The sequence below is a fragment of the Gobio gobio genome (genome assembly GCF_949357685.1).
Source record: "Gobio gobio genome assembly, chromosome: 25".
In the NCBI taxonomy this organism is placed as follows: Eukaryota; Metazoa; Chordata; class Actinopteri; order Cypriniformes; family Gobionidae; genus Gobio; species Gobio gobio.
The window spans coordinates 11,524,916-11,537,835 of NC_137121.1; the positions used below are offsets into that span (position 1 = coordinate 11,524,916).

The 12,920-nt window shown below is 36.6% G+C and overlaps 1 protein-coding gene across 2 annotated transcripts in view; it reads right to left on the reverse strand.

Annotated features, from left to right (window-relative positions):
- The window catches only part of polg (polymerase (DNA directed), gamma), an 18,477-nt gene extending 5,796 nt beyond the window's left edge, over window positions 1-12,681 (reverse strand). The window contains exons 1-16 of one of the 2 annotated variants that reach the window (XM_079810414.1): window positions 12,506-12,681; window positions 11,477-12,071; window positions 11,200-11,395; window positions 10,160-10,327; window positions 9,922-10,068; window positions 6,824-6,903; window positions 6,552-6,734; window positions 4,474-4,622; window positions 3,423-3,546; window positions 3,107-3,331; window positions 2,905-3,022; window positions 2,744-2,818; window positions 1,618-1,734; window positions 1,372-1,532; window positions 1,216-1,269; window positions 1,011-1,128 (exon numbers count right to left, since the gene is read on the reverse strand). In XM_079810414.1, the coding sequence (XP_079666540.1) occupies window positions 1,011-1,128; window positions 1,216-1,269; window positions 1,372-1,532; window positions 1,618-1,734; window positions 2,744-2,818; window positions 2,905-3,022; window positions 3,107-3,331; window positions 3,423-3,546; window positions 4,474-4,622; window positions 6,552-6,734; window positions 6,824-6,903; window positions 9,922-10,068; window positions 10,160-10,327; window positions 11,200-11,395; window positions 11,477-12,045 (2,484 nt within the window). In that variant the 5' untranslated portion in view covers window positions 12,046-12,071; window positions 12,506-12,681. The remainder of the gene's footprint in view (window positions 1-1,010; window positions 1,129-1,215; window positions 1,270-1,371; window positions 1,533-1,617; window positions 1,735-2,743; window positions 2,819-2,904; window positions 3,023-3,106; window positions 3,332-3,422; window positions 3,547-4,473; window positions 4,623-6,551; window positions 6,735-6,823; window positions 6,904-9,921; window positions 10,069-10,159; window positions 10,328-11,199; window positions 11,396-11,476; window positions 12,072-12,505) is intronic. The other variant, XM_079810413.1, reaches the window with a different exon arrangement.
- Between the last annotated feature and the right edge of the window lie 239 nt (window positions 12,682-12,920).

The window sequence follows — 12,920 nt, forward strand, 5'->3', positions numbered from 1 at the left end:
TTTCTAATCTAAAAAAAAATATTTATAAAGTGGTTTCAGAACCAGAAAAATGGACCAAAGTGTTGTACATAAATAGCTTAAAAATAAAAAAATAAAACAAACATAAAATAACAACAAAACACAATACCAACAAATTGTCCAAATTATGAGATAAGTCATAATTATGACATAATGTTGAAATTCTGACAAAAAAAAAAAGATACATGTCGAAATTGCCATATTTGTAACTTTTTAGGACATAATTGTGATGTTTGATCTCATTACGATTTAGTATGTCATAATTTTTTTTACTTTTTGTCAACCTTTTTATCAATTTCAATAACTTTTCTGTCCTCATCATTATTTACCAAAGCATGATTTTTTTTTCTTATGGTGGCAGATATGTTATAGGTATAAACGAAATGGAGCTAAATCAGCCATAATAATAAAAAAAACTATACAACTATATAAAAACAATATATTTAACAAATAATAATATATCAAATGATTAAAAAATATATATTATATACCTAGTACAGATCAAAATTTGGGGATAATTAAGATAATAAAGAAGTCTCCTATGCTCACTAAGGCTTTATTTATTCAGTTATGAAACATTAAATTTGAATATTTCTGAATACATTTTAAAATGTAATTTAGTGATGCAACATTTATCTGTAATAGAAATCTTTTGTAACACTATAAATGTTGTGACTATTTTAATGCATCCTTGTTGAATAAAAGGTTTAATTTCTTTCTCTTTTAAAAAATATATATGAAAATAGACAAGTTATTTTAAACTGTAATAATATTTCACAATTGTACTATATGTGCTGTTTTCAGATGAATGCATTCTTCTTCTTTCAAAAAAAAAAAAAAAAAAAAATTATTCCAATCTTTTTGACTAGTAGTGTACATATAGTTACAAAAAGTTAGTGAAATGAAAATATTTAAATTAATGAATGGAAGTAATTAATTATCTTCATTAATTGTGAATTGTCATTTTTATCAGAGCACTGTAGTTGTCGTACCCGAGCATTACTTGCAGTCAGCCACGTGGGCTCTACCGCCCGGCGAGTGACCGTTCCAGCTGGGATGACCTGTGGTAAAATGGCACCATACTGCCCTTCCTCATCATAGTCATGATGTCTGATGACGGAGCAAAGAGAACGTCAGACGAGTTGCAATGCTTGTAATCAAATGAAGAAGACGCACTAGAAGACGCTGTTAACTTACAGTCTGACGGTGCGCGGCAGTTCTGCCCTTCGGAGCCATACTACCATTTGGGAGCTGAAAAAGAGACAAAATAAGAGATTTCAGATGAAATATCAGCTGTAAGACATTCAAAACATTATCATATTTAAAAAAAGAGCAGATTTGGAAGTCTCAAACCTGATGCGTTTATGGGCATTCCTCCAGAAGGACATCATCTTGTTGATCTCTAGCGCCCGTGTGGCGTTCGTGCCTTCACGTCCTGCCTGAAGCGTACCGCTCTCCATTTTGGACAGGAAGTCTTTTGAGAATGGACTGCCCACATTGTTCTCATTTCCGTCCTGTTATTTTAAACAATTTTGAGTCTATATGACTAAAACTTCAATGACTGCATTGTACAACCAGGACAGACATGCAATCCTGTACCTTATGAGGCAGTTTGAAGAACCAGCACCCAGGGATGTTGACATCATTGTATGGTCCGTTTCCGTGGTGATAGGGACACTCGCCGTTCCCGTTTTCGCTTAATGAATTTTGCTTTTTCTACTGAGCAAATAAAGGTATTATTACAAAAACATTTGCAAAACATTAATAACATTTTTATTTTTTTAATTAATACTTTTAAATAATCATAATGAAATACTATTTAATATATCATATAATAATATTTTTTATAATAATATTTAATAATATCATAGTATAAAATGTTTTTTAATATTACAAATATAAAAAATGTATTACTTAATATTGAAAATTGTTAATATTTTTTGTTAATCATATGCTCTATTATATATGCTTATGTATAGGTATGTATGTGAATATATAATATATATATATATATATTTATTTATTTATACTCTAATTTTGTGGCTTTTATATACCTGTATGTATTGTTTCTCTAAAAGAATTCATATTAAAATAATTACCACAAAAAAAATATTGTTAATATTAAATGCTACAAAATATATTAGATAGTATTAAATAATCTAGAAATATAAAAAATATTAGTAAAAAATATAATTAATACTAAATTATATACTACATAGTAATAAATTATAATACATCATAAAATTATATTTTTAATTAATATTTTAAATAATCATTGAATACATCTTATAATATGAATAATCTTTTTATAATAATATTTTAATCATAGTATAAAATTGATTTTAATATTACAAATATAAAAATGTATTACTTAATATTTAATATTGTTAATATTAAATGCTACAAATATATTAAATAGTAATAAATCCTCTAATATATAATTTAATATTAATTACATTTTTAAATATTTTTTTAAATGTTAATATTTTTATAAAAAAAAAATATGGTTACAAATAGTAAAATATAAATATTAAATGAAATACTACATAGTGTTAAATTATAATATTTTTGATAATATTTAAAAACAATATTTAATTATAATGTAATACTATTTAATAATGTAATATTAATATTTAAAAATATAACATTTAATACTTTTTTTATAAATAACTTTCACAATTTTGTGTTATCTTTTTGGTTATCATAATATTTAAATGAAGCAAACCTTGATCCTTTTGGATGGGCCTGCTGTACTAAGCACTTCATCATCAAACACCTCCATTCGACTCACTTCTTCAACCTACACACGACACAAAAATATATAGATACTTTCACAAAAAATACCGGCCCTAAAAACCCTGTTTAGTAACATGCCAAAGTTCTAACCTTCTGCCACACGGCACTGTCCGTCAACATGAGGTCATCAGAAAGTGGGCTGTCCAGATACTGGGGCTGTTCCTTCCCCTTCCACTCACAATACTCCTTATAGATGCTCTCAATTGCCCTGGAAACCAAGTTTTACGAAAGATTCTGTCATGCCACTGTACATTTTCCTAATAAACACATTATTATACTTGGTATATTTTACCTGTATGGACATACAGGTCCTTCACTATCGTCTGAGATGTCCAGGTTATCTCTGCGGCCTGGTACCAGGTAACCCCAGCCGTGCTGGTCAGTGTAGTGCAGGGGAAAGCCGTCCCACGTGAGGCCCATCAGCTTGGGCGTGACCCTCATCTGCAGACTGATGAGACTGGCTCCAGGAGACCATTCCTCGGCCTCAGACAGCTTCACACACAGCTTACGGTACCAGCTGACCATAAACAATACATAAATATGTGCACTCATGCAACGTAGAACCCTGTGTTGTTTTACCCAAAAGGGATAATGGGGGCGGCGCTCACCTGGGGTGGGCTGGTAAATGCTGTCTTCTCTTTGGCAGGCAGCCGACTGTCTCCTTCAGTCTCTGTAAAAGCTCTCTTGTTGGGTGTGGACCAGCCTCATCATCTTCTGAAGGAGGACCTGGGTCTGAAACAGAGGGTTAACATTATTGTTCCTCTTATCTAGATTCAGGGTTCCACACATTTTGATCAATTAAAGGTGCAATAAGGGTTTCTGAGAAACCCTGCTGGAAATTTAAATCAACAATGTAAACAACAATGTAAATCTAAACAAACAATTTTGTGAATATTTGCTAAATGTCTGTTCTGAAAAAAGATGTGTTTGTACATAGTCCTGGCTGTGTAAAAAGGAGACGCAGTGGTTAGAACCGATCCACGGAGCACCAAAACGCTCTAGCCAATCAGAAATAGGGGTGTGTACACTCATGATGGGGGAGGAGAGAGAGTGAGCAAGCAGGACATTTATAGAACGACTGTAGAAAGAGAGATAGCTGAAATATTACCAAAGAGGAAAGGGTCAAACAAATAAAATTGGAAGAATGGTTAAAAATGTGACAGTAAAGACATTCATGTTTTGTCATAGATTTTTAAACTTCCTATTTATCAAAGAATTCTGAAAAAAAATGTATCAGGGTTTCCACAAAAAACAATAAGCAGCACAACTGTTTAATAATAATGAGAGGCGCCAAATCTGCATATTAGAATGATTTCTGAAGGATCATGTGACACTGAAGTCTGGAGTAATGATGCTGAAAATTGTGCTTTTCATCACAGGAATAAATTACATTTTATAATATATTCAAAAAGAGAAAAAAAAATGACTGTAAAATTATTTCACAATATTGCTGATTTTTACCGACCACAAACTTTTGAATCGTAGTGTATTTAAGGAACTTTGACTGTGAACTATTTCAAACATTTCAAGAAAGAAAAATACTGTAAATCAACATTGAAACCCAGTTACTGCAAAATCATCACCAAATGTGTTCAAACTGTTCAAGCAATGATATATTGTCATAATGCAAGATCAAATGTGGGATTAAAAAACCCTTACCCTCGTCCCAGTCTTTGGGGACATTTTCGTTGGCTGCCGCTGTCGCCTCGGCCTCCTGTTTGGCTTTCTTCTTGCTTACAGGCATTTTCTTCTGCTTGAAGTCCTGAACGTCCCAATCCAAGTCCCACAGCCAGGGATCATCTTTGTACCTGACCAGCAGACCACACCAATAATCACTAAATATTGGACTATTGATCATCAAATATGGTTAGCATAATCTATGTTACACCAGTCTAGTTTAATTAAGACAAATAAAGAACTGTATAGTCTGCAAAAGTGGATACTTTAAAGGGTCATAAAACACTAAGCTTAATTTCCTGAGATTTTAAGATTGTTGTGCGTGTTGAACGTCACAGAAGACAAATATTACCATCCCTTAGTTTTAATAGTAGCCGAAAACTAGTTAATTTGAGTCTTTTTTGAGCTACATTCAACTTCCGGGTTTAAATTAAGTCTTCCTATTGTTGTGAACTTTTATCTTCTAAAGTGTAGGAAACTCAGAAGATGAAGACCAGGAGACTTCGGGATCAAACAGAAGTTATTCTTTTAATGAGAACTCTCTGTGCTGCAGGTCGTCCGAAAACAGTCTAATTTAACAGTACAAAATAATGCAATTTATCTACATTTCAGGGGGAGGGATTATACAGCAGGGGAGGAGACATTCAAACAAAGGAATTGATATGTTGTGTAGGTAAAGGACACACCTTAGACATAACGGTGTGACCTGTCCTAATTCAATCAGCATAACAGTGTCATTCAAATGCATAGATGCTAATCCAATCACTCAGGCAGTATTGCTCTAAACTTGTCATGGTAAATAGTCAGGAAGTGCATAAAGACAAAATACTTAATGTCTCAAACACTTACACGGCCTGACGTAATCTCCTTAGAATTTCCTCAAGTTTACTTCAAAATGTAAAACAAAAATATAGATAATGTTTTCAGTTATATTCTATTACATTGGAACCTAGATATAACAATGTATAAATGTGTAATCTTACAGTATCAACGTCACAGGATGTACTATATACTTTCTTTGTACTATAGTCTTCCTAAAATTAGGTTTTCTATATCTTACTTTACTACAGTACAGTGATTACTTATTGGTGTCTCATAATTATTCGTGAGACTGCGTGTCCTTATCCTATGAGAAGACGCGTCGCTTAATTATTCATGACAGCACACATTAGCGGCGTTTAAACTGTCGGGCCAAAAGCGGGTGTGCTAATGCGTGCCAGGCCAGTCACGTTTCCTTTGTCACTATTAATTGCTAATATCCTCAGACCTGTTAGCCTGACAAGCCAGACCCACATCAAGATGTTGGGTCTGGGAACTCACCATTGGCAGGGCTCAATCGGAGGGGCAGGACAAACGGTTGTCTTTCAAATTCCCTCTGCACGCAATAGGATAGCTCTACAACCAACCAGAGAGCAACGTGAAGTGGAGCTAGTTGATAGATTAAACTTTCGCCGTATCCGGTCGGCAAAACTCCGAACACATCTTCCTTTCTTAAGAATGACTTCAGTGCCGGTCTTTGTTCTTTTCTCAAAGAAAAGCTTAACTCCAAGTCTTCCAGAGTCGCGGCCAAAGCAGTTTTGAAAGGCCGCTGTTCGCCAGCTTCTTTGTTTACGAGTAGCACGCGGAACCGCGGCAACTCTGCCGTCATTATGTTAAGCCCGCCCACCGACTCTATACACGATGTGATTGGCCTGACCAGAGTTTGGTTTTTCCAGCTCACAGGTCTACCGAGAGTTGCTAGACTACACTCGTGGCAAATTAGATTTGCTGCCGCTAGGGTGCGTCTAGATTTCTAGGCTACAGACCAGTAGCACAGAGCCCAAAACCACGCTTCACTAAAACCCGCCCATAACACGCCTCTCTGGAGCAACATCACACAAGTTTACCTCAGTTTTACAATAAAAAGAAATACATTAATCAAAGTCAAAGCAAAGTCTGGCTTGCACTGGCCTAACATTGAAAACGCGGCTATTGATTTCCCATGACAGGCGGATTTCATGGCCCTTTAAGAGACTCTAATACATATTATGGAAGAAAGAAGCAAACCAATGCATGTTTACCGATCATCCTCTAATAACTGGCAGGCATCGTCCGCCAAAATCATCAAGGATTTCTTCATCTCCCTCTGCAGCTCATCGTAAGTGGCCTGAGAATCTTCCAAGTACCGCCTCCAGTTCTGATTGACAGGAAGGTAGCACACGCCCATTTCTAGCATACCTGCAAGTGTCACTGGGTGAGGACACCTAGAAAAATGCAGAGGACAAGGTCACCAAAACAATAATGTGCCACAATGTAAAGCTGGGGGCGGGTTTATGTAAATGAAGTGTCATACCTCTCCATAAAGAGAGGCAGCTGCTCTGTGAAGACCTCGTGTGTGGCTAAAACATCAAGAGCACAGTACTGCATCAGCTCCTACAGCATCCAATAAACAAAGACATTATTAATTGATTTATTCCTTTATTTGTCCTTGTATTAATTTATGAAATGGTATAACATGTTTATGAGGCATAACATGCAGCATCCTTAAAGGTGCACTTTGTAAAAACAATTCAGTAAAATATCCAAAAACCACTAGGCCAGTGTTATATATTTTGTTCAGTTGAATACTTACAATATTCCAAATGTTTCCAACTATTTGTAAATCATGAGAAATTGCTATTTTAACCAAGGAACCGGGACGTGTGAGGGAGTCGCCTGTCAATTGCGTCATATCTATACATTATTTAACACACTCAGATGTATCTAATATGATAAACAGAGCTGCGTTACCTCATACTCATGACCTGCGACTGTGACATAATAAAAGTTCCGCCGGAGACTAGGCCATAATAAAGGTCCCGCTGCTCGCGAGGCTTGTGTTGTGCTCTTCTTATTAACAATCGCTCCTGCTTCTGCTTCATACTACAGTAACGTTAATAATCACATCCATGAACATGATTTCATGAGTCCTATCCCGATTCTTTTCCACCGGCTGTGAGGTGAAGACCACATGACCCAAGATTCTGCACTCAAACTTGGCGTCATCAAATTATGCCTTTGTTTTGAATAGGCAACCTCTAGCAGACGAAAAAGTTACATAGTGCAGCTTTAAAGAGGACCTATTATGCTATTATTTGAGCATGAAAAAAGTACACATCACAATATTCATTATTTTAAAAATTCCCACCCGAGGCATACACAAAAGAGGGGCGAGTCCTGTTTGAGATCCACTGTGTCAGCATGTCCAAGTGTTAAGGCCCGTTCACACCTAAGTTCACAACTATAAAGATAACTATATTAGGGTCCACACCAGCAGACGATATCGGTCTCTTTATTCTAAACACGTGCTTGTCTGCCGCTTTAAATGCTCGAGCTCATTACAGCAGGATGGATTCTGATTGGCTGTCAATGTTTTTATCGTTCATTAGCTGGATAAAATTGTTCTGAAAGTGATTCCAACGATATCGTTTCTCTGTGTCGTTATCATTATAGCTGTGGTGTGAACTCTGCTATTCTTTTCTATAATATATTCTATATATATATATATATATATATATACAGTCCCCTCCAAAAGTATTGGAACAGTGAGGACTATTCCTTTATTTTTTCTGTAGACTGAAAACATTTGGGTTTGACATCCAAAAATGTATATGAGACAAAAGATCAATCTTTCAGCTTTTATTTCCATCTGGATCTGATACACAACTTAGAAGATATAACCTTTTGTTTGAACCCACCCATTTCTCATGTGACCAAAAGTATTGGAACATGTGACTGACAGGTGTGTTTTGTTGCCCTCGTGTGTCCTATTACATTGATTATTCAAACAATAAATAGCACTAAATGTCTGCACTCAGTTTCAGATTTGGGTTTTGCCTGTGCAGACTGCATTTATAGTTAGACGTGTAACCAACATGAAAACCAGAGAGCTGTCTATGGGTGAAAAACAAGCAATTGTGAAGCTGAGAGAAGATGGAAAATCAATCAGAGCCATTGCACAAACATTGACCATAGCAAGTACAACCATTTGGAATGTCCTGAAGAAGAAAGAAACCACTGGTGTACTAAGTAACAGACCTCGAATGGGTAGACCAAGAAAAACATCAGCTGTTGACGACAGAAACATTGTGAGAGCTGTAAAGAAAGACCCTAAAACAACTGTTAGTGACATCAGCAACAACCTCAAGAGGGCAGGAGTGAAGGTATCACAGTCTACTGTCCGCAGAAGACTTCATGAACAAAAGTACAGAGGCTACACCAGAAGAGGCAAACCTCTCATTAGCAAGAAGAATAAGAAGGCCAGGCTGGAATTTGCCAAAAACTAAAGAGACAAGCCTCAAACAATCTGGGGCAAAGTTTTATGGACTGATGAGACAAAGATTAACCTCTACCAAAGTGATGGAAAGGCTAAAGTTTGGAGAAAAAAAGGATCTGCTCATGACCCCAAACATACAAGCTCATCTGTGAAACACGGTGGAGGTAATGTCATGGCTTGGGCTTGCATGGCTTCTTCTGGGACGGGCTCATTGATCTTCATTGATGATGTAACACATGATGGCAGCAGCAAAATGAACTCTGAAGTGTACAGAAACATTTTGTCTGCCAATTTACAGAAAAATGCAACCAAACTGATCGGGAGATCCTTCATCATGCAGCAAGATAATGACCCAAAACACAGTGCCAAAGCAACAAAGGAGTTCATCAGGGGCAAAAAGTGGAAGGTTTTAGACTGGCCAAGTCAATCTCCAGACTTAAACCCTATAGAGCATGCATTTTACCTGCTAAAAAAGAGACTGAAGGGAGTAACCCCCCAAAACAAACAACAACTGAAAGAGGCTGCAGTGGAAGCCTGGAAAAGCATTACAAAAGAAGAATGCAAAAGTTTGGTGATGTCAATGGGTCATAGCATAGGCTTGATGCAGTTATTGCAAGCAAAGGATTTTCAACTAAATATTAAGTCTTATTCACTTTAATCTATTTTAAGTTAATCTGTTCCAATACTTTTGGTCACATGAGAAATGGGTGGGTTCAAACAAAAGGTTATATCTTCTAAGTTGTGTAACAGATCCAGATGTAAATACCTGGAAATAAAAGCTGAAATGTTGATCTTTTGTCTCATATAAATTGTTTGATGTCAAACCCAAATGTTTTCAGTCAACAGAAAAAATAAAGGAATAGTCCTCACTGTTCCAATACTTTTGGAGGGGACTGTATATATATATATATATGTATGCGATTTCGGACGCAGTGTTTACACCCGAGAAGCTAAAACTTGTGGTTACTCATGGAAGTAAAATGGTTAACCAATCATAACACACTGGTCCAGCTGACAAATCAGAGCCCATTGTGATTTTCGGAAGGAGGGGCTTCATAGAGAGTGTTTCAGACAGCATGAAACATTCAAACATGAAAACCTATTCTAGTAGACCCCCCTAAAAAACTCCTGCTTACTTGAAAATTGGTCCTAACATCAGACATGCTGCCCTTCACGAACACATCCCTTGGTTCTTTCTTCAATGGTTCTCCTCCCACGTAGAGAGCGTGAACATCAGCAAGGTTATTAATACTACTGATATCAACCCATTCCCATGAGCCAATCTGCATGAGAAAATACATACAATTTAATACTGTCTACAGCACTGTAAACTATTAAGGCAGATCTGATAACAGCTGCAAGGTTTACACAAACCTTCGGGCCCTCAGAGCGCCGGCCGAGGCGCTTCATGTGCTCCTTCACTTCCTGTAGGCCTTTTCTCTTGCCGTACTTGCTGGCCATCCAGAGCGAGCGCTGGAATCCCGTCAGCCCTGAGATTGCCATGTGGAGACTCATTGTGTCCAGGAAACGCATCTTGGAGCCCTGCAAAGACCAACCCACCAGCACATGCATGATATATCAGAATCATATTTATCAGCTGATATTAAGATTTTTGTTTAATTTATCAGAATCAGTTGATATTGGATATGTATGTGTGTCAATTGTGCATGTTCACTCGAAACACATAATTTTATAATATATATACTCTTTAGCAAATCTCATTACATACAGTATTTAATAATATTCAGAATTGGCTTTTATTTTAATTTTATTTATTTTATATTTCCAGTTATAATTTCAGTTTGTTTCATTTTAAGTCATTTTTTATGTGCTTTTGTCTTTTTTATTAGTTTAATTTCTATTTAGCTTTAATTTATTTATCATTTATTTATTTCAGTTAAGTACTTTAACTTATTTTACAAAGTTTTTTTCATCTAATGTTCATATTTTATTTTATTTTAGCTTCTGCAATGATTTTTAATAGTTTTAATTTTAGTTACCATTTAACAGCACTGCAGGGACTCCTAAACTTTTACATAAAATATTTTCTTGAAGTATCACCTAAGATTTTAAATTAATATTTCAATAATTTAACAACAAATTGGTCTCTGATGCTGATCACATGACATGCAAATAAACAGATACAATATTTCAAGTGATTTATTATGATTTGATTCACTTAATTATTAGCTTTTTTATCAACTCCAATTGACCATTTGGGAAAGCCTGCTGTACTATATAATGATCTGTAGCAAATAAAATCAGTAGCATTTTAGATTTTACAGTTTCAGTTAATTTATTAATGTTTTAAGACCAAATAATGTAGAATTTTAATATCACTGCACCCTTAGAAACTATAGAAAATGGAAGAAACATCTGAAATGAGACTCAAATTAGCCTGAAATGGATCTCACCTTCAGTAAGTACTGTTCTTTAATGTGCGTCCGATCAAAGCTCACATTGTGTCCAACCACGAGCCTCTCCTGCCACTCTCCGCCCCGCGGCTGGCTGGAGTTTGTGGGAGTCTCCAGGGGAATGAGATCAGCCAGCATCAGATCACTAGACCAGGTGTATCTGTCCTCTATGAGCCTCTTACTACACCATGAGTACCTGAAACACCAAATAAAAAGGTTTTTCTGGAATCAGTAGTGAAATGAATGGCCCTGACCTGTTACGGCAAATAACCCTCACCAGGCCGTTGGGGAAACCGCCACGGCCAATGTAGGACAGTGTCCCTCCGCCATGCAGACTTCCACATCAAACACAATAGCATTCTCATCTGGGAAATTCACCCTATGGCTCTCTCCGCCCGCCCCATACCGAGTCCAGCCCACTTCCCAAGCCCATTCCTTGGGCATCCCGGGAAGCTGTGCCCCCTGAAGCTGGCTGGCTGCCTCAAGGTAAGGAAGGCTCTGCTTTTGGGCAAGTAATCGAAAGTGTTCATCAATGTCATTGCCGTACATCTGAGGTAATTTGAGTTCTACGTCAGGTAACAGGTCTGTTTCTTTCCCCCAGAGTTCATGTTGCTCCAAGTGTCTTATACTGCGTTCAACATCTTCATCCGTGTACTCCTGTGTCCGGCCCCGAAATATCTGCTCCTGCAGGTTCCTGGAGAGCATCTGGATTCTGAGAGGGTTCAGTCGGGTCTGATCTGAGCCCTGCTGGGATTGGGGCTTCACTGAGGTGGAGCACCACCTTAACCAAACGCCAGGTTGTACGACGGTCTGCCACCGGAGACATGATATCAGACGGAGCATCATATCAGGGCCTTGGGTGAAACATACTCCTGGCAAATGAAAAATAAACAGAGATGCATCTCACAGACCACAAATAAACGTGTCAAGACTGGCTATGCATTTCCTTCGACTTGAAGATGTTGTTATTTGTGCAAAGCTCAAACATATTCCAAAGCTATTGTATTTTTTAAGTTTAATAGATTTAATACAAATATTCATACATACATTTGACATCTAATTACACTCTATAATGTATTTTAATGATGTTTAATATATGTTGTTGCTTTTATTATGAATAATTGTTTATTATTATTTTCCTGAGCAACAAGTTAAAGTACAAAGTTGGGGCTACAATGAGAAATTCGGTTTTATTTACTGCAGACATAAATACAAAGACAGGTATTTTAAATATTTTGATTAAGCATGCTTCTTATTTTATTTAAGCAGAGAATTCACAAACTCGTTTTCACATGGACAGCCTTACTTCAGAATACCTGATTAACCACCGTTGGATAAATGTGACGCTGTCTGGTTGTCCATGCTAATGTACTTTCAAACAGCTTTCTTTATAGTCATGTAAACATGTTCCTCTCAAATGCAGCAAATGACCCTAAACAGACACATTCGGATGCATCACATATGCACACTACAGCGCTATCCGAAGAAATACTGTGCTTCTATAAAGCTCGACCTGCCTCACAGCGACACCCAGTGGTTTGGTACCACGTGATAACGTCGCCTGTGATGTTTTTATCAACGCTGGAGACGAGACGCTTGAAGCCATAATATTTAGAGACTGATATATTTTGTAAATTTTGTGGTTTACATGATGAAGCAGTTTAACATTTATTTTGGAGTTGTCCTCATTCAGTTTGTTTTTGGTCAGATTTTATTTATGC